The 23,652-nt window shown below is 59.9% G+C and overlaps 1 protein-coding gene and 1 long non-coding RNA gene across 2 annotated transcripts; one reads left to right on the top strand and one right to left on the bottom strand.

Moving 5' to 3' along the window:
• Nucleotides 1–1,483: 1,483 nt before the first annotated feature.
• Nucleotides 1,484–22,680, bottom strand: DBH (dopamine beta-hydroxylase). The gene is made up of 12 exons (XM_060153846.1): nucleotides 22,363–22,680; nucleotides 19,995–20,141; nucleotides 18,449–18,706; nucleotides 17,312–17,488; nucleotides 16,602–16,704; nucleotides 12,641–12,807; nucleotides 9,349–9,492; nucleotides 8,849–8,887; nucleotides 8,249–8,308; nucleotides 4,198–4,325; nucleotides 3,568–3,727; nucleotides 1,484–2,554 (listed from the first exon to the last, which is right to left on the bottom strand). The coding sequence occupies exons 1-12, from the start codon at nucleotides 22,678–22,680 to the stop codon at nucleotides 2,423–2,425; spliced, it is 1,833 nt and encodes a 610-aa protein (XP_060009829.1). The 3' UTR covers nucleotides 1,484–2,422.
• On the top strand, nucleotides 8,376–11,818 carry LOC132523231 (uncharacterized). The gene is made up of 2 exons (XR_009541437.1): nucleotides 8,376–8,689; nucleotides 9,879–11,818. It is a non-coding gene; the product is annotated as an uncharacterized LOC132523231 (long non-coding RNA).
• Nucleotides 22,681–23,652: the final 972 nt, after the last annotated feature.

Below are 23,652 nucleotides of genomic sequence, written 5' to 3'. Positions count from 1 at the left end.
GACGGCCCCCACCACCCAGCCCCAGGCCTTCTCAACACTGAGCATGCGTGGGCGCACCTCAGCCCGGGACTCTGGGCATGTCACCCGAGCAGCTCTTGCCCCCAGGAGGCGGGGGAACCTTCTCCATGGGCAGATGGGAAGATGGAGGCCCAGAGAAGGAAAGTAAATTGGCCAGGGCCACACAGCAGAGGGAGGGTTGGGAACCCAGGCTGCAGGACCCTCACCGCCCTCTTTCCACCGCCCCAGTCCTTCAGAAGATGGGGGATCCTGGACAGCGCTCAAAGGGACCTGGCCAAGGTAGTGCCTCGCCCTGACCGGCTATTTTCAGGTAGTGAACATTTGCCCCAGCTGTCATTGCTTAGTCCCCACGAGGCCCCGGGACAGTGCCCGGGTCCTAAGCAAGGAAATGGAGGTTGCAAGCCCAGGCTTTGCGGTCACACAGGCCCGGGGTCACTTCCTGGCCCTGTGCTCACTCTGGGTGACCTCAGCACCTAGCTTTAGATCTCTGAGTTTCCCCATCTGTCCGTGGGAGCAGAAACAGTCCGTCGTGGGTTCGTGGGAGGGTTAGCACAGAACCAGGTATGTACTCTTATCAGTGACACGGGTGCGATAATCTGGGCGGGATAGGGGGGGAAGCGCAGGCTGCCCACGAGGAAAAGAGTGACCAGCCTGCGAGCGACAGTGAGTGAAGGGGAGAGGGTGTCGGTGTGGGTGGCGGAAGGTTCTGGAACTGGGTGTGATTCCTGGTCTCCACTAATCCCCCAGGGGCCCCGGGTGAGGAGGGGCTTCTCCTCTGTGAACCTCAGCTCCCTCCTTGGTGAGGCTGGGATGCCACAAGTGTGGAACAAAGCAATGGCGGCCAGGAGGGGCTTGGTGGGTGTGAGGCCCGGGGGTCAACCTCGAACCCTCTGCCACAGCTCTGGGCTGACTGGGACCCCTGTCTGGGCTGCCAGGTGGGCATGATCCGAGGGAAGGGGTCTTTTTGGGCCAGAAGACCAGGGCCGGAGGCTGGGCGAGCTCCAGCTGCCCTCCCAAGGGCTGCGCCCTGAGGGGAGGGGCCTCTCTCCCCGCTGTCGTCCGGGGCTCTAAAGATGACAGAGGGCTGGCCGCCCTGCAGCCTCTGTCAGGCCTGGCGTTTCACAGCCATCACGGCCTGTGACTTACGGCGCAGGAAGCCATGATTTATGTGACGCAGCGCAGGGCGCCTGGGCCCGTTCGTCCCGTCTGTAATGAAGTGTCTGGCAGGAGGAGAGGCAGCGCTTAGCGGACGGCTGTTGGGGTGTAAGGCGGGGCTGGGGGGGGACTTGGAGGCCATCCATCACCCTCTCTCTCCCCTAGAGGCTGTAAAGAATTTTGCTGAACTGGCTGGACAGAGTTGAATCTGTCACTCCTGGCAGAAACCACCCAAGAGCTGAACTTGGCCTTCAACAGAGGCAGCGAAGAAAGAGGGAGGAACGTGAAGACTGACCCAGGAGGCGTGAGGCATGTTCTGCTCCGCCCGGGACAGGGTGCCTGGCCAGGCAGCACCACCCTGTACTAGCCGTCGCTGGGTGCCGCCCTGTGCACGAGTTTTATTGTCTCAGTAACCCGCACGGCGCTGGCCCCGTTTTACAGATGAGGAGACTAAGGGTCAGGGAGGTGGGGCTGGACTTCTCACGCAGGTCTGATTCCAGGGCCCGCTTGCTCCATCAGCTGCCTGTCCCACCGCAGAGAGAAGCGACCCGGGCTATTAATTCCGCTTCCCAAGGAGCCGGCGCCCAGATCCTTGTCTGGATCTCTGCTGTCGCATCTTTCGGTGGTGGTGAGAGGTGCTGTTAGGCTTTCCCTTTAGGTGGGCGAAAATATCTGTTTACCCTGCAATGGAGCAGTTTCCCCAGGCAAGTCTCTAACTAGCTAAATGGCTTGTCCTGTCTCCGTCAGCTGGGAAGACGCCCACTGCGACGCGTGAGCCAGTCTGCAGGGACACGTTGAAGCAGCACTCTCACCTGTCACATGCCCACACAGAGCGCCGTCAGCCGGGGCCGGGGACGCGGGGCCAGCTCGGCTGATGGCGGCCAGGCACGGCTCGTGTGCCAGGAGGCTGGCCCCCCCAGAGAGACGGCAGGGCTTTCAGGGCACTGGACTCTAGACCTCCGAGGGAGGTTGCCCTTACGCTGCGTCAAAAGGGTGCGCGAGGGCCTCGGTCCACCCAGTCCTCGGCGGGTCAACAGGGAGCTGTCACGGGACCCTCTCAGCCATGCAGGGGCTCCCCCGGGGGAGAATGCTGGAATGGACCCTAGTCTCAGGCAGTGGCTTGGTCCAGCCCCTCATCCTGGGCACACAGAGCTGCTCCATAGGGGTCTTCGTAGAGTACGGGGGTGCGCAGAGCCAGCGTGAGCCCACAGGGACGGCGTGGAGGGGGGAGCGAGGAGACCACACCCGCTCAACCTTTGCCCCCGCCGATGCTGACCATGGTGGGGCCGGCGGGGCTCTGACCCTGGCTGGCTGGGCAGTGGCGGGTGGGCTCTTCCAGCCTGGAGATGATCTCGGGAAGGGGCTGCAGATCCCACTCACCCTGCAAGGAAGGGACCAGGAGATAAACTGAGGCTGGAGGGGTGAAGCGGAGGCCACCTCCCCAGGCCCTTTTCCCAATGACCTCTTTCCCTTAAACTCACCTTGTCCCAAACCAACCCCCCATTGCTACTTGGGGGTCCTCAGCCGGAAGTCATCCTAGGCCCCCATCTGCCTCCTTGGCCGCCCCTCACTTCCTTCAGAGAAGCAGTCAGAAGCCCTAGGCACAGGCTGAGTTTTTAGCGATCCCCACCCCCCGCCCCATGACAAGGCTGCATCAAAGGGCACATTTTAACCGCATCAGACGTCTGCCCTAAACGACTCTCTGACGCGCCGTTATGAGGCCCGCCCTTGGTGCCGGGAATGTTTGATTTATAGCAATTAATCCAGCTCCCAAATGCCTCCAGAAAACCTGCCTTCCAGACTTGCAGGCTGCAGAGCCCTCCACGCCTAACTCAGGACCAGCCTTGGCCTCAGACAGGCGCTGGCCCGGGGAACACATGAGATGCCTTTGAATCCCAGCGGGTCTCAGATAAGGAGAGAAACCAGCCTGCAGCTTCAGACTGTATGGTTTCTCACCTGCCCCTCCCTAAGCACTTTATTTTTAGACTCCGGGGGAGTTTGCTGGCGGCCTGCTCATACCACCAAGATTAGTCCCGTGATGTGACGGCATCAGAGAGCGGGTAGCGCCCTTCTGGGGTGGCTGTCGGTTTCTCCCTCTGCAGACCGTCAGCTGTCTGTCTGGGCCCGTCTGTCACCACCAGATTACTCAACTGTTTTGTGTGAGTGCGTCTCGCCAGCTCCTTGGGGTGGAGCCCTGTCACCCACGCCGGGGTCCTCTGAGGGGCCTGGGGCACTAAGGGGTGGGCAGCCGCAGAACTTGCTGCTGGGGGTTGGGAAGGGGCTACGGTGTTCCCAAGGGCGGCGGCTGGCGTGCCCCTGACACACACACACACACACACAGACACACACACACACACACACACACACACACACACACACACAGGGCAGGCCTACCTGGAAGCGGACAGCCGAGGACTTGTTGCAGTGCATGGAGATGGGGGCAAAGCTGTACAGAGCCTTGAGCACTTGGCGGTTGAAGGAGTTCCAGGGCACAGAGGCAAACTGCTCAGGGACAGAGGCTTGAGGGCAGGTGCAGACTTCCTCGCTGTTGAACCTTGTTGGGGGAAGAAACAGCCCAGAGTAGGGTATGGCAGAGGGGAGGGGAGCCCAGCAGGGCAAGTGACGCCTCCCTGTAGATGGGTGGGGTCCCCAGAGTAGCTCTCAGGCCACCAGCCTCCTAACATACTGCCTTGGCCCTGACTCCCTGCTGGCAATGGCTAATAGGTTCATCTCTTCTGCCAGCTTGGATCAGTAGGGAATGGCTGCTCCAAGGCTGGGTGGAGGGGGCTTCTCAGGCCAAGTCCAGACTCACTAGGAAACAAGTGCGGGGATCGATTAGTGATGCCTGCCACAGACACCTCAAGGGGGAGTGGAGACATGGTTGCCACATTTGTGCTCCCCCTGCTCCTGGATTCCTCACTTTCGACCGGCTGCCTAACAGGGCCTGGGGGGTTCTGGGTTGGGGTTCCCCTGCCGTGCCCAGGGATGGGAGGCACAGCAGACGTGCTCCCCTGGAGCCATCACCTGTTCACAAGGTGGAAATACTTCTGCAGGAAGCCGGGGTCCACGGCACTCTTGCAGAGCTCCAGCTGCGTCAGGGGGTAGTAGTGCACGTAGTTGACGCACATCTCCTCCAGGATCCCGAAGCCCCCCTGCGGGACGGAGATGACGCCCGTCAGCACCGGTGCTTTACTCCGGGACGCTGCCGCTCGACATCTCATATATTCACTGCATTCGTGCATTCATTCGTTCCCTCACCACGCGGTGCCACACCATGTTCTGAGCGAGCAAAGTCCCTGCCCTCTTGGGATTCCCAGCCTTTGCAGGTGAGACCGATAGCAAACAAGTCAGCCAGTACGTGGTGGTAAGTGTTGTTAGGAATCAAACTACAGCGGAGGCACCCGAGAGGGGTATTAGTGTACCCATTTTATGGATGCAGAAACTGAGTCCCAGGGAGGGTAAAGGGCAAGGCCTGAGTGGATGCAGGCTCCCGACCTTGGCTGGGGAGCTGTCCCCTCAGTCTGCGGTGTGAGCCTGGGGACTGGGGACAGCAGGGGAGGCCTCCCCTCACAGAAGACCCCGCATGGCCACCCGTCATTTCCAGAACTCGGCTCTGGGAGGAGCAGGGGCTGCAGAAGAGGCGCCGGTGACTAGAGGCTGTCACAGCCACCCAGGGAGACCTGTGGCTTTGTCATCCTGGGAGGGAGCAGAGTGCCACCAGCTTTAAGCCCCTGGCCATGTCCCTGCTCTCAGAGCCGCTGAACGTGGAGCCACACCCAGGAAGAGGAGGAACCTGGCAGCAGAGGGGCCAGGCTGGAGGGAGCCAAGGTCCGCCTGGCAGCGGCTCAGACCCCAGCAGGGCAGGGGCAGGTTGGGGTGCATGGCCCCGGTCCACCTTTGCCTTGCCCAGGCTCCCAGCTCTTTGTGAACAATGGAGTGGGCCTGGTGGGGGGGGCGTTATTTGGCTGGTGGGAAAGTTTGAGGGGAGAAAGGCATCTGCTTCTTTATGGCAGAACAAAAGCGCCGTAAAAAGCCCAGCTGAGGGCTCACGCCAGGCAGTGGACAGGGAGCCTGGGCAGCTCTGCTCAAGGATGACTGTTTAAAAAGGAAATTCCCCAGGAGCCGCTGCCCCGCTTCTGAGCGGCACCTCGGGGGAGGGTTTCACCTGTATTGTTCCCTGGTTCTGACCCCCCATTTCCCAAGGCCTCTGGGCCGTCCTGTCCTGGCCTCAGATCAGGAAGATAACCTGCCCCCTGGAATTCCACAGATTCCTGTACCTCCTACTACTGCTTGTCTCAGACATCAAAAGAGAGAGTCCCGACCCTCTGCGGGCTGTGCTCAGGAAGCCCTCCCTTTGTCTCCACCCTGGGATGGAAATCACATTTCAGGCCCGGGGCTGTCAGAGTGTGGGAAGGCCCTGCTGCCCTCCGCTGTCATCCCGCCTGGTGACGGGGCCACCTCCCCGAGGAGGGTGCGGGGCGGTGGCCCGAAGCCCTCGGGAACACTCACGTGGCCACAACATCCCCGGACGCGACACCATTTCTCCCGGATGAGGTCGGGTGGGGCAGGGAGCATGGCCCTCGCAGAAGCAGCACGGAGCAGGGCTTGGCCTGGGGGGCTCCCCTTCACCGTTCACCGTTCACCGGCTGGATGCCAAGCAGGTGCCTGACATCTCCCACCCTCAGCCCCAGTGGCCTCGCCCACAGAGTAGGAGATGCTGCGGTCCTGCCTGGGGCGTTGTTCAGCTCACAGACTCCCTACCGAGAGGCAGCACGTGCAGTGTTGGCGCCTGGACCAGCCCTGCTCCCTGCCAGCTGGGTGCCCCCAGTTGCTCCATCTCACTGTTTCCTGGGACAGCTGCCTCAGAGGGTCCTGGCCAAGCTTCAAGCGTTCCTACGCACAGACAGGCTGAGTCATTACAGCAAGTCCTCCGCGTGGAGAAGGGTTAGGGTTAGGAGGCGCTCCACGTTAGCGGCTGTGTGATGTGCTGAGCGCCCCCCCCTTGCAGTCTCATAAAGAAGGTGCTAGCGGGCTTTCCTGGTGGCGCAGTGGTTGAGAGTCCGCCTGCCGATGCGGGGGACGCGGGTCCGTGCCCGGTCCGGGAAGATCCCACATGCCGCGGAGCGGCTGGGCCCGTGAGCCATGGCCGCTGAGCCCGCGCGTCCGGAGCCTGTGCTCCGCAGTGGGAGAGGCCACGACAGGGAGAGGCCTGCGTACCCCCCCAAAAAAAAAAAGAAGGTGCTGGGGTTTAGGGCAGGGATGTGTGCCTGAAAGCTCTCCTGCCCCCGCCACCAGGTTTGTGGCCACAGACCCAGAGCAGTTGTCACCTTAAATCCAGACGGAGGGAGGGGTCGCGAGGCAGGAAATTTACAGGGACACGGCCTGGGGCTAAATGCCTGCTCAGCCCTAGTTGTCCGGTGTGTGACTTTCAGCAAGTGTCTCCCCTCTCTGAGCCTCAGTTTCTCACCTATGAAAACAGAGACGAGGATTCCTACCTTGGAGACTGGTGTGAACCCTAAATAAGAGGTGGAAACACCCCAGTGTCCATCCACGCGTGAATGGCAAACAACTGTGGTCCATCCACACGATGGAGTCTTACTCAGCCAGAAAGAGGAGTGGGGCACCGACTCACACCACGGCTTGGATGAAGCTTGAAAACACGATGCTGAGTGAAAAAAGCCCGTCACAAAAGGGCACAGATTATATCATTCCGTGGAGCTGAAAGTCCAGAATTGGTAAGCCCATAGAGACAGAAAGTAGATCAGTTATTGCTTGGGGCTGAGGGTATGGGGCTGAAGGATTTGGGCTTCCTTTTGGGGGCAGGAAATGTTCTAAAATTGACTGCGGTGACGGTTGCACGTAGCAAATATTCTAAATGTCATTGAATCGCACACTTGAAGTGGGTGAATTGTACAGCATGTGAATTATATCTCAATAAAGCTGTCTTAAAGGAAACTAAATGGGACAGAGAGTAGACGTTCAAGGAACGTCAGCTGAATGAAAAGACAGAGCAGTCGCGGGTGCAGACCAGAGTTCCTGGGGAGGGGAGGGGACCGCGCAGGCTGGGACGCGACACCAGGTCTGGTGCCCTCAGAACCTCGTGATTCCCGGGGTGACTCCTGGGACCTACGCTGACTATCGAGACAGTCAGAGACTCTGTCAGCAAGGGGTCAGTGTGCTCAGGCGGTCTTGGTCTGTGCCTGTTGACCCGGCACGATTGTTAACAGGGTCGCCCTTTGTTCTCAGAGGTGCCCCAGCTGTTGGATTCGTCACGTGACCACCTCTCTGTTGGTGCCGCCTGCACACCTAGCCCTGGACAGGTCCTCCTCCTGGGCTGCCCACAGCCCGGCCCAGATGAGCCCGTGCCCCATCCCTCCGGAGCAGAGTCGACTACCTTTACACGGGATTGTCTTAGCGTGAAGCCCAAAAGGGGACAGCGTAACAATGAACGTCTCTGTAGCCCCTTTATTTTTGCTGATTAACAGTGTGTTAGAAAAGTGGCTGCAGGTTTGTTACCAAAGGTGTGAGAATGACCTTTGTCCTCTGCCTGCCTGCCCGCCTCCCCTCTGCCTGGCCCTCCCAGCCTCTCCCCCTCCTTGGTCTCTGTCTGACAATCGCCTCTCTTGGCCCTGCTCCCAACGCTTCCACCGCGTCTTTAGTTTTATCCCAACTCGGCTTGTCGCTGGTGGCAGGCCTGTCTCTTTGGGGGCGGGGAGCAACCTCACGGCTGTGGCCGCTCCCCAGCACCAGCTCTAGTGTTGATATTTATTGCCGTGGCGCTCTACCTAGGGCAGCCGTCAGAATAACCCGGAGAGCTCGTTAAACCTCGGGTCGCGGTGTCACCACCCAAATTCCAGCTCCAGCTCGATAGGTCTGGGGAGGAACCGATGAGTTCACCATCGGTTTCTTTTACCAAGGTCCCAGGGGATGCTGACGTTGCTGGTACAGGGACCACACCCTGAGAGCCGCTGGTTGACTGAATGAATGAAGGAGGGGCAGCCCTGCCCTCTGGTCTAGAGGAGATAAGACTTGTCCACGTGCTCTGCAGCAGATGGCAAGAAGCCAGGTGACTTACCACGGTGGCCAGCTTCCTGTCTCCCGTGTTGTATGTGCAGGAAGTGATAAGCACGTCTCCCTGAGAACCAAGTCGACAAAGGCCCATCAGCACCGGCCCGCGTCGGGTACCAGGTGCCCTGGGCCCGTCCCACCTGGTGCCTGACTGCGGTAGTCAAGCCGCTACTGAGGAGCCCAGCAGTGGGCCCAGGGTACCCACACATGAGGGTCCCTCTCTGAGTGTCCCCGGGGGGTGATTACTCGTCGGCCTCTGTGGCCCCCTCCTACATGGGACAGAGCCGGCTGGTGGTTGCCTGGGGCTGGAGGGACCCACAGTGACCCCCATGCCCTCATCTCTCCCTAAAGCTCTCGGGTCTGCGGTCAGCTGATCAGGCGGGAGGATGCCTGTCACCCCAAGTGCAGTCTGGTCCCGGCCCCTCTGCGGCCCCTCCGTGCAGTCCTGGTGAGTCTCACGGTGGGGCAGCCCCAGCCCCTGTCCTGCGTGGACCTGGCTCTGGAAGGCCTTCCACAGCCTGTGCCCTCCCCCATTGCTTCCTGTCCCTCCCCACTGGGGACGGCACTCCTGGCACTCCCGGCCCCCCGTCCCTAACCGGGCACTCACCGGGTGGACGGACACGACCTTCTTCAACATGCGGATCTCCTGGGGTGGGCAGAGTTGGGGGGAGGGGAGGGGCAGAGAGGGGGAGGGGCAGAGCGGGGGGAGGGGGAAACTTCAGAGTACTGCAGACACAGCCCCCCCGATTCCTCTGTGGGAAGCCAGGACTGGCTAAGTTTGGCCTCTGGTCAGGAACAGATTAGGACAAGAAGGTGGTCATCTAAGATGGATGTTACCATCAAGCTGCCAGGGTCCCCCGAATCCCGCAGTCGGCCACACGCCAGGATCCCCCACTGGAGTCCCTCCCCCAGATGAAATCCGCAAGAGGAACCGGCTGGCTGTGTGTGCTCCTCGGGTGTCTGGGCTGGCCCAGGAGAGGGGGCCCCGGAATGGGGACGTTTCTATGGCCGTCGGGAGAGAGAGGGTCGGACAGCCCACAGCCATGCCCTGCGCGGGCCAGCAGGGTGGGGCGGGGCGGGGAAGGGGTGTGGGGTGGTGGGCCCTACCTGGAAGTGAGGGCTGTAGTGGTTGTCTCTGTTCACAATCTCCTTCTCGCGGCCGTCCCGGGCCAGCACCGTGACCACCTTCCTGCCCGTCAGGTGCGTGTGGAGTTGAGAGGCGAAGATGTGGATTCCGGAAGGAGGCAGAGCCTGCGGGGATGGGCGGGGGGGGCGTCAGGGCCTGGCCACGTGGTTGTCTGCACCCCCAGGGCCACAGAACGGCCATGTGAGTACTTCCCTGGACCGTTTGCATCACCCAGGCCCTTCCTTCTCCCGGATCGGTGAAACCCCCCATCAGAAAACTCAGTAGAGGGACGTCCCTGGCGGTCCAGTGGTTCAGAATCTGCCTTCCAAGGCAGGGGACGCAGGTTCAATCTCTGGTTGGAGGACTAATATCCCACGTGCCTCGGGGCAGCTAAGCCCGCGCGCCGCAACTGGAGAGAAGCCCGAGGCTCATCCGGCTGCCGACGGCTTCCCTTTGGGTCCTCTCTTGAGCCCCCGAAGGCTGGTCGGTTCGTTCTGCCTCTATTCCACAGACTCTAGGGTCCTCACGTCCGGCGGATGACGTGGGACAGCAGTGCCGGCCGTCCTGTCCAGCCTCTGCCAGCCTCCAGCACTGGCAGGTCCCCAGCTGCCCTCGGCACGACCTCCCTTCATCTGCGTGAGAGCCAGGCCACTGTTCCCTGCCGTCACCGTCACCTGGTGCTACAGCCGTGGTGTGACCGTGAAGCTGCAGGCGGGCAGCACGGAGGAAACAGGCCAGCCCTCACATCACCACCAGGGCAGACGGCCATTTTCCAGATGTTTCTCTTGCGTTAACATTCACTTGATTTAGACAGAACGTTTCCCAAAACGGATTACACACGTCCAGCTGTTTCTACTCGACGTGGTCCTCTCCCTGACAACACACCGCCGTGTTCGTCCACCCCATCGGCTGCTCCGGGAGGCCCTGGTGGCCTCGCCCCGTCACTGAGCGACCCCAGGCTGCTGCACTTCCGCACGTCACCCGATTTCACGTTTGTGCTTCTATCTTGTTCTCCTCCAGCTACTGTCCCCTGCCCTCGTCATTATGAGGACTGGGAAGCCTTGTGGCCACATTTGTGACCATTGGGGCCAGGCCTGGGAGCACCTGCTGAACAATGGGGCCCTGGGTTTCTCCCGTCTGGTCCGCAGAGGCCGACCACTGGCCCAGAGCCGTGGGTGTGTGAAGGTGCAGGGGGATTGCCGTCCTGGGGCCTGTGGTCCAAAACACTGTGCTTCTTCTTGGCTGGTCTTGGGTGAGGTTACCTAGACCAGGCCAGACTTCCGACTGCAAAAATCACGCCCCTCGGAGGTCTGCTAACGGAGATGAGATCCCCCACTCTGCCGGAGGCCCTTCTGTGAGAGTCCACAGAAATGCGATTTTCACGAAGCATGTACCATTTAAAGGGGAACAAGAAAACGGAGTTATTTTTATTTGGGGCTGTAAAGTATTTAGAGACTCTGGTGAGAGAAGGCAGGGCTGATTCCCAGGCCGGTGACAGGCGTATTCTCAAGGTCAGCGGTCAGCATGACCCGTGTTCCCCTGGCAAAGGCCAGTCGCCCGGCCTGGGGCCCCTCTATGCCGGTGAGTCTGCAGCCCCAGCTCCAGGCTCAGGCCACGGAGACTTGCACACGGCAAGGTGTCGCCGCGTTCTGGGAACACGGGAAAGTGTCAGATGCTGCTGTGGTTACGGTCTGTCCCCCCTGGTCTCAGATAAGAGCTGACCCACCGTGGATGCAGACGAGGCCAGTGCAGTCTGACAGCTCTGTCCCTTCAGTTCGAGGGCCCTTTGCTTGCCTAAGACTTGGAGGCTCAGGGAGCCCCCCGGGAAGAACAAATCCCAGGGAATCCATTCACTGGGAAGACAGATCCGCATATAAACCGCATCACAAGGCAGGCTGCTGCGTGAAGTCAGAGAGACCCGTGTTTGACTCCTCACTCTGCAACCGGAGGCACTGTGGCCCCGGCAAGCCTCAGTCTCCCCATCTGTGAAGTGGGGACGCTAACACTCACCTTGCAGGTCATCGTGAGAAGCAAAGGTACCACATGGGAGAGAGTGTTTGCAGCGTTCCCAACAGACCCTGCCGTTAACACCCACCATATAAAAAGAACTTTTGGTTTCTTTTACTATTGGTTTCTACCAGTAGTAAGACAGACAACCCACTAGAAACACTGGACAACGTTATGAACAGATATTCGCAGAAAGGAGGGGCAAATGGCCAAGAAACAGGTGCAAACACCCTCAACTTCTGCAAATGGGGAAATTCAAATTGAACGACAGTGATGTTCTTCTCCCAAGTGATTGAGAAAATATTTTAAGCATTGATAATACGGTGGGTCAGGAAGTCTGGGGCACCAGGCACCCTCTGGTACTGTGGGGGGAAGAAGCCCCAGAACGGGCTTTCTGGGGGGCTTTTTGCCAGATTTATTCAAATGAAAGCTCACATCCCTGTGCGTGGCAATTCCACCTCCAGAATACACCTGATACACATTTCCCGCGGGCACAGAATTTCCCTGAGGGCTTCTTCCTGTCAGTGGAAAGTTGACAGCAGCCTGGATACTGGTGACGAGGGGACAGTTCAGCACAGGCCGGGACTGGGGGAGGCCGGGGAGAACCGAGGGCCCAGAATTTGGGGAGTCACTTCCGCTCCTCCCGAAGCTCGGTCCCTCCACCTGCCCCCGAGTCTAAGCGTTACCTGTGCCACACCTGCCCTCGCACAGCAGCCCTGGGCGTCAGGGCTCCCTTGTGTCCCGCGCCCCAGGCACCTCGCTGGCCTCACCTGGTCCGGCGCCAGTGAAGTTCCCACTGAATCCGTGCTGTGCGTCGGTTAAAGGGCGTCACAGACAAACGTTCACTCTTCAGTTTGTTTTTAAACATGCCGCATGTAAAGGCTTGTAGAAACAGGTAGGGGAAAAGTCCCCCTCGGGGAGGGGGAGAGGCTGCCGGGACCCAGGGGTGTTAGCGGCACTGCCTGCGCTTCTCATGGTGAATGCGTTGTTGATCTCATTCATGGGACGAGCATGTATTTTAAACACTGGTTCAGGTTTGGACTAAGCGGGAGCCAGTTATTACCGAAGAGGAAGGTGCAGACGCACGCCGGCCGGCGGGACGGCTCCTTGGCGTCCAGAGGAGGTGGGGGGTGGGGGGGTGGCGCTGGTGGAGCTGCAGGGTGGGGAGAGCAAAGCCACAAGCCGCCGACCTCGGCCCCCACCCTCGGGGCCTCAGCAGGGGAAGCAGGGCGGTGCCAGGCCCAGCCCCATGTCCGGCCCACTCACCAGCTGGGTGCACTTGTCCGTGCAGTAGCCGGTGAGGACGAAGCCCGTCTCCTGTGGGGGGATGGCCATCACAGGCGTGTACACCAGGCCCAGCTCCATGATGCCCGCGTCGAAGCGCCTCAGCGTGGCCGTGTAGTACAGGCGGATGCCCGAGGAGTCGCGCCGGCCTGGGAGGAGGAGGGACGGACGTGAGCGGAGCCCCTCGCCCCTCGCCCCGCCTGGCACACGGACCCCCCTAGCCACCCTCAACCAGGAGGCACCAGTCACCCACACCCGCTCCCACCTGCATTTGTTCCCACACCTGTTTACCCCAGAGGAACGCCATGGTTACAAGGACCAATTCACCTGTGCAATTCCCACGTGCAAGGCAAGAGCCATTGTTTCTGTGAAAACGAGGTGAATGCTTTGGAAAGACTTGATTAAGGCAACGAAAGAAAACCCAAAACCGTGCTGTTGAACCGGGTAGGGTGAAATGCCTGCAGTGCATTTAGGAAGCTCGCCAACACCTCGGAGGGCTTGGGAAGTGCTTTGATGTTCTTCCTGCTGGTTCAAAGGGCTCTGAGCTGGAACTGACCAGCAGGACACCTGTCGGTGAGGTTTGGGCAGAGAGCAGGGCGTGGCCGCTCTCACAGAGGAGCCTCGGCCCCATCGGGCAGGTGAGCGTGAGTCTGTGTGGTGAAGTCAGCAAGAAGCATCTAAGGCACATCCTTCTTGTGGCCTCTCTCCCTCCTTCCTCCTTTGATTCCTGTCCTGCAGGGTTGACCCAGGGGCTGCGTATGCTGGGCGGACATCGCAGGAGAAACCTAAGCTGGAGCGTGGACCCCTGGAGCAGGGTCAGCGCTAAGGGTGCAGCCCCCCCGGCTCACACACCGTCCTGGGTCCCATCTGCTCAACAGTGTGCTGTGTGCTCTCAGGCAAGTTGCTGTCCCTCTCTGGGCTCGAAGTCAAGGACCTCTTCCAAAGAAGAATTTGGTGCTTCTGCCCATCATGTTCCAGCCACACCTGCCAGGTCTTCTTGTAGTCGACAAATTGGAGAGTCCACGGCTCCCTGGGCAGCTTCCCAGTGATCATACGAAGCTGACGGATGGAGGTCTGGGGATGCCGGCACCCACAGGTCTCGAGTAATCCTTTCCCTGCCAGGAGTCGGTCAGCGAGGCCCTGAGCATCTCGGGGCTGGTCCCATGGGAGAGGAGTAGGGGCTGGACATGGCCCATCCCCTCGGAATGGGCAGGAGAGCTGGGAGCTGGGCGGGGGAGCCCGTGTAACTGAAGAATTCATCCTCCCGCGATGACAGACGGGGAAACTGAGGCCCGGAACCTGAGCTGAAGACCCTGCTCAAGATCGCAGGGCTGGGAAGTGGCCGAGCTGGGACCCCAGCCCAGGGCACCTTTGGGGGCAGGGCTGTCTCCCTGCTCAGCTGCTCTGAGGTAGAGCTGAGGACACACCGTCTGGCCTCTGCCTCCCTCCCTCCCTGCCCCGTTCTCCTCCTGCAGTGTCCAGACTCAGCCTCTGTATCTCTGGGCTGATTACATCAGAGGATAATAATAAAAAGCGAGATGCAATTGGTTAAAATTCAGATGGGGATTAAATAGTGAAATAATTGTTGAATTTTGATATTTAGAGAAAAGAGACCGATCTCCAGATTTGCAAAGTGACAGGAGCTTCCTTATATTTGGCAAAAGATCCATAAATACAAGCAGATAATCAGCAAGAGACAGACTTCCCTGACGCTTAAGGAGTTTTCAAAAATCCATTTGCTTTCAGGCTTTAAATGAGCAATAAATCCGTGTCATGCTAAGGCCCAAGCTGACGTACACTCCTCTGTGTGCACTGCAGATAATTCCAGCGGCGGCACAAAGTATTAGTGATGCAGCCAGGAAGAAGTCGCTGGTGCTATTGGTTGAGCACAGCCCGGTGCCCGCACCCAGCTGGGAGCGTTACATGCACGAGCTTCCCCAGCCTCAGGACAGCTGAGGGAGGTCAGGAAGCAAGGGTAGGGGTCACCCACCCGGGGTCACGCAGCTAGGGAGACACAGGCTGGGACCTGGCCGGGAGCTGATGTCTAATCTCTCAGACTATTTCTGCCCCTCACTTACACAAATGAAAAATGTCATTTAAAAAAAGAGAGAGTGAGTGAGAGGAAGAGGGCTATGTGACAATATATGGCAGGAGATGCCGGTGAAACAGAGAGAGGAAAATGGTTTCCGTTTCAGATACAGTATCAGCTGGCAGCATCACCCTAAAGACTGGTTGTTCCTGGTTGACCCTGGTTGTTCCTCCTTCAGGCACAGGATGATCCAGCAGTCCCTGCTCTCTGCCCCCACCTCGCTTTCCCATCCCCTGCATTGCAGCCAGGCTGGACCCCCTGTCTCCCTTTCCCACCTCCGTGTCTGTGAACAGCGCAGCCTATCCCTCCATCTGGAACGAAGCACCTGTCAGCTTCCCCTGTGAAAACGGTCCTGTCCTCCGAGGCCCAGGTCACAAGCCGCCATGATGCCGCCCAGGCCGTGTGGACCCTTCCTTTCATACTTTCTTGCACTTTGCTTGTGTCTCCCTCCTAAAAAGCCTTTGCACCTTTCTGGACCTAAGGTCTGGTGTGGTAAATTGGGGAATGAGACATGATCCTGCATCTCCCAGGAGGGGGTCTTGTGGATTTCTGTTTGCCTAGTATAAATTCAACAGCAGGAAAAAAACAAGAGCCACCCCTCCAGTGCCCAGGGCAGACATCGCTAATCAATCCCAGTACAGCCTTCAGCTGCCTTTCCAGCAGGGAGCTGGAGCTGCAGCGGAGGGTCAGTCAGAGGAGTCCCAGTGAGCAGAACCTGTTTGCCGCCCTGACACAGAGCACATGGAAATAAAATCCCATCGACACATTCACACTCCAGGCATGCGTTTGCTCTGTTGTGACAGGTTTTGAGAAGCAGGAGGGAAGTTCATAGCCAGAAACGCCCCCCAGTGAGCCAGGCACTCCCCTTGCCCTGAGGACAGTCCTGGGGCCGTGCCTCCCAATGGTCAAACCATTGGCGGCTGGGTTCTAGGCAGGGATCGTGTTGGCTTTGGAGTGGCCTGCATCCTGCCATCCTGCCATGTGCCCTGTCCTGGCCCAGCCTGTTCTGGGGACGGCAGAGCCACCTCTCATGGGTGCTGGAGAGTCACCCCTTTGGGGAGGGGAGGTTAGGGTTGGGGGGGCATCTCCTGGTCTGAGCAGCCTCACAGAAGTTAGATTTTCAGGGGAGACGGCACATGCGACCACTCCGGCCTGTGACCTCCCTCCATGGTCTGGGACCCCGTTGGTTGGCACACCTGATGCTAGCCTTCTGCTCTGTCGGGTGCCAATGAGGAAAGGGTGTGGGAGGAGGGGTGAGCTGTGTTTCCTCGGATGGACCCGACATCTAAATGATTCCTTAAAGCTTCGGAATCAGACCCAGCTTGCCAGGTTCAAGTGTGGGCTCGACCACAGCGTGGTCACCACTGAGGCCACGGAGCCGGGTCAGACCAGACCTGCCGGCTCTCAGTTGCTACTCGCTTCATGGCCCTGGAGGCATCCCGTTACCACTGGCTTAATTTGCTCTGCTGCAAAACAGGCACACGAGGAACCTCCACCTGCCTGTCCCAGGTGGTCCCTGGTGGTACCTGGTGGTACCTGGGACAGCGCGGTGTTGGCGGCAGCTGTGTTTATGAAGGGGGAGGGGTGAAGACGCTGGGCCCCCGCCGTGCGGATGAGCCAGCCAATGAGACTCTGCCTGGGGAGCCCACCGCAGGCCCAGGAGACGGGCCGTGAGCAAGAGACAAGAGGGACGCAGGCCGCGGTGGGCCCCGCGACAAGGAGGCTAGAGCTGGGGGGAGAGGGGTGCGGTGCTAAGCCCCGCCAGCCCGGCTATCTTCCTAACTGGGTATGGCCGCGCCCAGCATTCCCGAGGGGAGGACGGCAAGGCTGGAAGCACACCTCGGGGCTCCCTACCTTTTATCATCAGCGGGTTGTGGTAGTGGACTTCCAGGCGGAGAAATCTGGAGGACCCAGGGCCCCCGAAAGCAAGGCCGGCTTCCTCTGGGTAGTAAAAGGCCTGCAGGGAGCAGGGAGGGCAGGGTCAGGCCAGGCAGACAGACTGGGGTGTCAAGAGAGGGGTCCCGGGGCGGTCAGGGCATACCCACCCACGTGCTGGGGCCTGAGCTGCAGTGAGTGCTGTTGGTGGGGCAGACAGATTAGGACTCTCCCCCTGATGGGCAGCTCACTACCAGCCCATGCCACGTTCCTATTAGACTCGGGGTCAGGGAGTGGGGAGAGCTCATGCCCCCAGGCGAGCCCACCGCCCAAGCCCCTCCTCTGAGCCGGTGGAGGAAGCTGCTGGAAGACCCTGGACACAGCCCAGGGAGGCCAGCCCCGGGACCACCCTGTGCACAGACCCCTCCAAGTCCAGCGGAACTTGATGGGGGAAATGAGAGCGATGCCCACGAGGAATGTTAGGTCGTGGGGCTCCTGCATTTTTACAGGAAAGTAACGGAGGCTGGAGAAGGCGTTCGTGGCTCAGAAGAGCCATGGGATTCCAACGATGCACAGGTGGTGGGGAGACGGGGTTATTCGGGGCCTGGGTTGCCCTGGGGGCCTCACTCCTTGGAGGCTCTCATGCATAACTGGGGGCCCCCTGGGGAGATGCTGGGAAGGGCACGCACCTTGGCGCCCAGGGCCCAGGCGGCCAGCACGTGGCGACAGTAGTTGAGCCGCTCCGGCTTCATCTTGGAGTCGCAGGGCCCGCTGAAGTGGGGGAAGCTCTCGAACTCGGCTGCGCACTGGAAGACCTCCATGTGGTGCACCAGGGCCTCGTTGCCCTCGGTGACGATGGGCTCGTACTGCGGGAGCAGAGCACCCACTGGACCTGGGACAGCGGACCCCGCCCGCCCACCTGCTCACCCCCACTGGTGGGGCTCTCACCCAGCAGCTCCCTTCCATGGGCCTCTGCGTGCCCCTCTGTAAAATGGGAGGGTTGAGCCAGGTGATTTCCAGGGGTGCTTCTGGGGCTCAGGGTTTGGGGGTGGAGCCACCAACCTGGAAGCAGGCAGAATCTGCCAGAAGCTCACGGTGAGCTCAGGAGCAAAGGGAAGGGGACCCAGCCAGTCATCTCCCGATAAGGGGGTTGGGGGACAGGAAGGCCGCCGTCCTCGTGTGAACGTGGCTGCACAGACACACGGAGGCTGCCCGAGGCAAGGCTGAGCCTGGGGGGCAGGTGCAGCCCTGAGGCAGGCCCACCACTTCCTGCTGTGTGACTTTGGGAACTCACACTACCTCTCTGGGCTGCACGTCCTCGAATGGAAATAAGAGTGATAATATCTAGCACTATGTGTGTAGTACTGTGGTGACGGAGGGGGTAAACCACCTCCTCTTTCCCCCGGGCCAGGCAAAGAGGGGACATTCAACAGCTACTGTCGTTACTGTTATATCTCCAGGAAGGTGTTTAGAGCCATTGAGCTCTGAGTTGAGTTGTTATTTCATGAAGGAGGAGGGTGTCCTGACGGACAGATAAATAGCTAGACAGCGGTTCCAGTCCCGAGATAAGATGCAAAAATCAATACATCAGTTGCCTTTGGTCCAGGCTGGGAAGCTGGGGTGCAGCAGCCCTGGGAGGGTGGGGAGTGAGCAGGGTGACGGGGGGCGGGGCAGAGCACACCTGTGGCTGCGGAAGGTTCAGACCCTGCCTGGGGTCCACACCACAGAGGTCACTGGTCCAAGCAGGACCATGGACAGCTCCCCAGGGCAGGACACCTCCGAGGCCCCGGGGGGAGGCAGAGCTGGGATGGACCGGGCCCACGTACCATGACGATGTGGTGCCGAGGGAAGCCGTCGGGGAGCTCGGTGATGTAGCACCAGTACGTGGTTTCCCGGCCGGGGACCAGGACGTCGGGGGCGCGGACCTCCATGGTGCGCACGTCTGAGGGCAGGGCCGGGACGGAGATGTTGGGCTTCAGCAGCTGCACCCTCTGCAGCCCCGTCTGCAGGCTGGAGACGTTGATGGCCTCCAGCGACTGGAACGGCTCCTCCAGGATCCCGTACACCAAGTGGACTGTGCCGTCCTGCAGGCGAGACAGGGCCCGGCACTCATCCACTCACACCCCCAGAGCTGGGCTCCTGGTAACCGGGGAGATGCCAGGTCCCTACCCACCCTCGCCTGGCTGGTGACATGCCCGATTCTCACCTCTCTGAAGGAGGGGAGCTTTCAGGCTCTGTGTGGACCTGGCTGGGATTCAATCCAAAGCCGACCGCCCCCAGAGCCCGCGGTTTGCACCAGCCATTAGTACATGTTGTCTCCCTAAACTCTTTCTATCTACATTTGCTTAGCGTCCATTCAACCAACCATTGCTGGGTCGCTGTGAACCAGGCCGGCTGGCTCACCTGGGACATGTGTTCCCTCCACCACCCCCAGGGTCACTGGGGACAGGGCTGTTCTCTGCACAGGTGTCTCAGAGCTCCAGGCAGGAGGCTTCCCCACACCCAGGCTGCAGGCTCTGAGCTGAGCACACATTGGCACCAGACGCCATGCAAAGTTCCGGGAGAGGGTCCTCTGCCTGCCCTTGCCCTTGTCCGTGGGGAAGGTGAGCCAGTAGGGTAAGGACTCAGACCTCCTTCTGGAAGGGCACTCCTTCTGGCTCCAGCTCTGTCCCCTCTCTGCCGTGTGTCCCTGGGCGAGTCCTCCCCTGTCTGGCCTCAGTTTCCTCGTGTAGCACTGGGCCAGCCCATGTCGCTGACGCATCATAAAGATAACACCGACTTTGGGTGTCAAGGTGCCTTGGAAAGTGGAGAGGATTTTGCCTTCAGGAGGGAACTGGCTTGTTTTTCCCTAAGGGTCTAGGAGCAGCGTGAGAAGCCTAAGGATTTTTAGATCTGTTGCGGCTGTGAATTCCTAGACAGAACAGGTCGAGCCTTACAGATCATCTAAGTCCCTTTTACAGACAGGTAAACTGAGGCCCAGAGGAGGAGGGGACCTGCCCGGAGCCTCACAGTCCGTTGGCCACAGAGCCAGTCTGGGAAACCAAGTCTCCTGGGCTCTTTCCAGAATTCTCCTGAAGATGCTGGACCAGGAAGAGAGAACTAGTCAGGAGGAAGACCACTCAGGTCCCTCTCTGAAAGCTTCGGGGCGAGACCAACATCTAGAAACACGTCAGCTACGTGTCAACCAAGAGCTGCTTGCTTGAGGGATCAGACGCCGATGGCAGAGCTGGTTTCTCCCCACCTGCCTTGTCCCCACCCAGCCACCTCTGGAATCCATGCTCTCTGTGCACGGCCGGCCCAGGGATACCGCCCTGGTATGCGAGAGGGCTCCACGCAGCCCACGGTCTCCTGGGCAAGCGGGCTGCCACCCACCTCGATGAGGTAATCCTTGGGGTCACAGGTGCCAAAGGGCCTCTTGAACAGCAGGGACAGGCCTTCCCGGGTCCTCTGTGCCCGCAGCAGCTGGTAATCCTGCTGGGCGTCCAGATGGATCTGCCCCTTCTGGTCACTCCAGGCGTCCTGTAGAGGCAAGGGCGGGCTCGGAGCACAAGGGGCCGAGTTCAGCGTTGGCCGCCCGCGGTGCAGCCCCTGGACACACCTCGCCCTGGGGCTCCTGGGGTTCTGCCCGGGGTGGGCGTCACGCCCACACTCGGTGTCTGCCTGAGACAGTGGAGTTGACCTCCAACCCCACTCTCTTCCTCTGTGCCCTTGACACACGGCCTCAAACGCCAGCCAGGACTCACTGGGGCTGGTTAGCCGTGCAGGTTCCCAGACCTCTGGGTGGGACCCGGGAGCCTTAGACAAAGAATCGCCTTTGGTCTGTGGAGGGAGGGACCCTAACAGCACACGGAGCCTCGGAGAGGGTTTGGGGGGCCCACCCCGCACTTGCACACCCCTGAGAGTGAGCCCGCCTGAAACGCTGCCCCCCCCCAGCATCTTGCCCACCTCGCCCTAGTCTTAGCCTTGCCCGGAGAGGGTAAACCGAGGCCCAGGAGGAAACGGACCCGCTGCATTTCCCCAGGATGTCCGAGGGTGGTGGTTCTGGCCGGACCCTGCCCTCCCCTCTCCCTAGCTGTTTCCCTGGCACCAGGCTCTAGGGCTCGGCCACGCCGGGGCTCCAGGCCAGGGCCCGGAAAGCCGTCCACCTGGCAAGGAGGCTGTGAGGGAAACCCTGCCCCCGACCAGCAGGCCGCTATTCCAGTTCAGGAACAACACGGGACCACCAGTCCTTGGCCTTAGGATTTTCTTAAACCCTGCATTCAGGGCTGACGCATGTTTTCCTCATTTCCTTGAGCAAAAAAGAAACCTGCCAAAGATTTTGCCACTTTTTCCCTAGAGAAAAGCACAGTGGAGCTCGTGCTGGGGTGCACTGCTGATCTGCAGAAGGGCTCGTTTTAAACAGAAGCAGAAAGCCAGCTCGTGAGCCTTCGGCTGGAAGGCTAGAATTAATTGTTGAACATATTTGCTAAAGGAGGAAAAACAAGTCTGACATTTGTTTGCATAGGAATTTGTTGTGCAAATTAATCCTGCCTGTGCTGGAGGACCGAGTGACCCCAGCTCTCCTGGCAGCCGGGGAAGCTGCTTCCGGGCTTCGCGGCTCCTCTGGGACGCGCTGCCCAGGTCTTTCTTGGCCGTGACCCGTAGCCACTGAGCATCCTGGTGGAGGAGAGGTGGGACAGCCCGGGGCCCAGGAGGCCCCACCCCGTCTGGCTGGTGGTCGGGCTCACCTACCCTCCCCTGGGAAGTATGCGGAACTCCTTCCTTCCTGCAGAGTTGTGGCAGGGGTTGGACAGAGCACCACCGGCTTCCAGAAAGACCAGCTTGTGTGAACTCACACATCGCGAGAAGGTGGAGAGGGATTATTGTACCCACTCTGCAGATGAGGTACGCGAGGCCAGGGGCCTGTCCTGACCCTGGCTCAGTGCGCCGCTGGATTCCCACACTTAATTGAAGGAAGAGCCCCTCTGCTCACAGATAAAGTGCCTCCTGACTTAAAAACCGTTTTAACCCTCCTGCGTCTGTTTCCATGAGAGAGTTGGGTTTGGTCCCCAGAGAGGTCAGGGTGGAAGAATGTAGGGTGGCGGCTCAGGGCAAGATGGCTAGGCTCCCCCAACCCAGAGGGCCTCCCTTCAGCTTGTCGAGGGCCCCCAAAACCTCTCTTCTTTGAAGGGAAACCTCCCCCCACCCCTTCTCCCTTTCTGGCAAGAATGGGGGTGAATTTCGGGCGTGGAGGGAAGCGCACACCCTCAGCGTCCTGGCTTAACTCCACGGACGGTTCGTTCCACGCCCGGGTTGGGGGCCGGGGAGTCTGCACCTGCTCAGGTTACCCACATGAGCCAGCACCGCGTCCTTGGCAGTGGGCAGGCAGGCCAGCCACCGTGCTTGGCCGCGTGTGACCTCTGGGCGTTGTTTGTGCGGGTGGGTACGTGGGGCCGCCCTCCCGAGGGCAGGGGCGGTGGAGGGCGTGTGTTTATGTGGCGAGTGTGGCCTTCGTGTGCGGCTGTGCTCCTTGGGCACGCTGAGCTCTGTCATTTGGGGCGTGCAGTCAAGGACCGTGGAAGTCATCGATTTCCCATTTTGTCCTCACATCAGCATCCCCGAGATGCCCAAGCTTGGGACACGAGGGATGCTCAGAGTAAACGCGACCAGAGAGGCAGGAGGGAGACTTCCTTTGCCAGGTTAAGGACGGTGAGTGTAGAGGAAAAGGCAAGTTCAGGAGCACTGCGGAGGGAAGACTCACCCCAAAGTGGGCACTGTCCCCGTCGGTCCAGAGCACGACCAGGTCGGCGTTCTCCAACTCGCCACGGTCCGACATCCCAAACAGGACGCCGGCCTTGAGCTCCCGCACCAGGAGCTGGAAGTGGACAGTCTCCTGCACGTAGCTGACATTCCACGACAGCTCCAGGGTCCCCTCGGGGTCCAGGGGGATGCGGTAGGGGAAGGGGCTCTCGGGGGGTGCCGAGCCCTGCAGTGCGGCCACCAGGATGACCAGGAAGACGGCCACCGCTGTGCCGTACATGGAGGCCGCCTCGCGCACGCTGGGGCTGGGGACCTGCATGGCTGGGTGAGCTTGGCCGCCCCACCTGGCCATTTATGTCTCGGCCCCGCAGGGGGTGGGCCCGGGCTCCACCGGTAATCACATTTGTCTGGTGGGGAATTCAATTGTCCCAGTGACCCTCCCACCAGGCCGGGCCCCAGGCCAAACGCTTTGCTGCCCTTGCTTCTCCTAATTGGCACTAATGACACATGGACATCATCAGTGGGAATTGAAGCAGACAGGCTGGTTTCATTCGCTCTGAATAGTCTCCGAGAGGTGTCCGGAAAGGGCTCCTCCCTGCAGGCGGCCTCCAGCCAGGCACTGGGCTGACCACCAGGCTGGCTGCCTGGGCCTGTCCCCGCGGAGCTGACGGATTGGGCCCATGTGCTGCTCCACCGTGGACGGGCAGACCGAGGCTCCGAGGGGTTTCCAAGGTGACAGTGAGTGACGAGACCTCACGGCCGCAGGCCCAGGGAGCTGCTTCTATCATATAATACTAGAGGGTGGACCGATTTCAAACTAAAAACAAAAGACGATCCCCAAATAGTCCCTGTGTTTAAACACTCTCTCCTTGGCCTGCTGTTCCCACTTTTGTCTTCTCTCGATCTCCCCACAGGCTCCAGCTGGTGCCATAGCTGCTCCAGAAGGAGTGGTTGTACTGCTAGGGCTGGGGGCAGATTGCAGGTGGATTTCTGGGGGCCCCAGAGAGCAGGGTACACTGCTGGGGAGCAGACTTCGTTTTTTTTAAATTTTTATTTATTTATTTATTAACATCTTTATTGGGGTATAATTGCTTTACAATGCTGTGTTAGTTTCTGCTTTATAACACAGTGAATCAGTTATACATATGTCCCCATATCTCTTCCCTCTTGCGTCTCCCTCCCTATCCCACCCCTCCAGGCGGTCACAAAGCACCGAGCTGATCTCCCTGTGCTATGCGGCTGCTTCCCACTAGCTATCTACCTTATGTTTGTTAGTGTGTATATGTGTCCA

The sequence above is a fragment of the Lagenorhynchus albirostris genome, chromosome 7 (genome assembly GCF_949774975.1).
Source record: "Lagenorhynchus albirostris chromosome 7, mLagAlb1.1, whole genome shotgun sequence".
Lineage (NCBI taxonomy): Eukaryota > Metazoa > Chordata > Mammalia > Artiodactyla > Delphinidae > Lagenorhynchus > Lagenorhynchus albirostris.
The sequence above is the reverse complement of the archived record's forward strand: the minus strand, read 5'-3'. Positions and strand labels throughout refer to the sequence as shown.

Excerpts from the sequence above, each read along its gene's own strand:
- DBH (XM_060153846.1), bottom strand. The coding sequence starts at position 22,680 with ATGCAGGTCCCCAGCCCCAGCGTGCGCGAGGCGGCCTCCATGTACGGC. Across the intron at positions 18,707-19,994 it reads CCAAGGATTACCTCATCGAG|GACGGCACAGTCCACTTGGT; the intron begins GTGGGTGGCAGC and ends TCTCGCCTGCAG. Across the intron at positions 2,555-3,567 it reads CCTCGGCTGTCCGCTTCCAG|GGTGAGTGGGATCTGCAGCC; the intron begins GTAGGCCTGCCC and ends CCTTCCTTGCAG.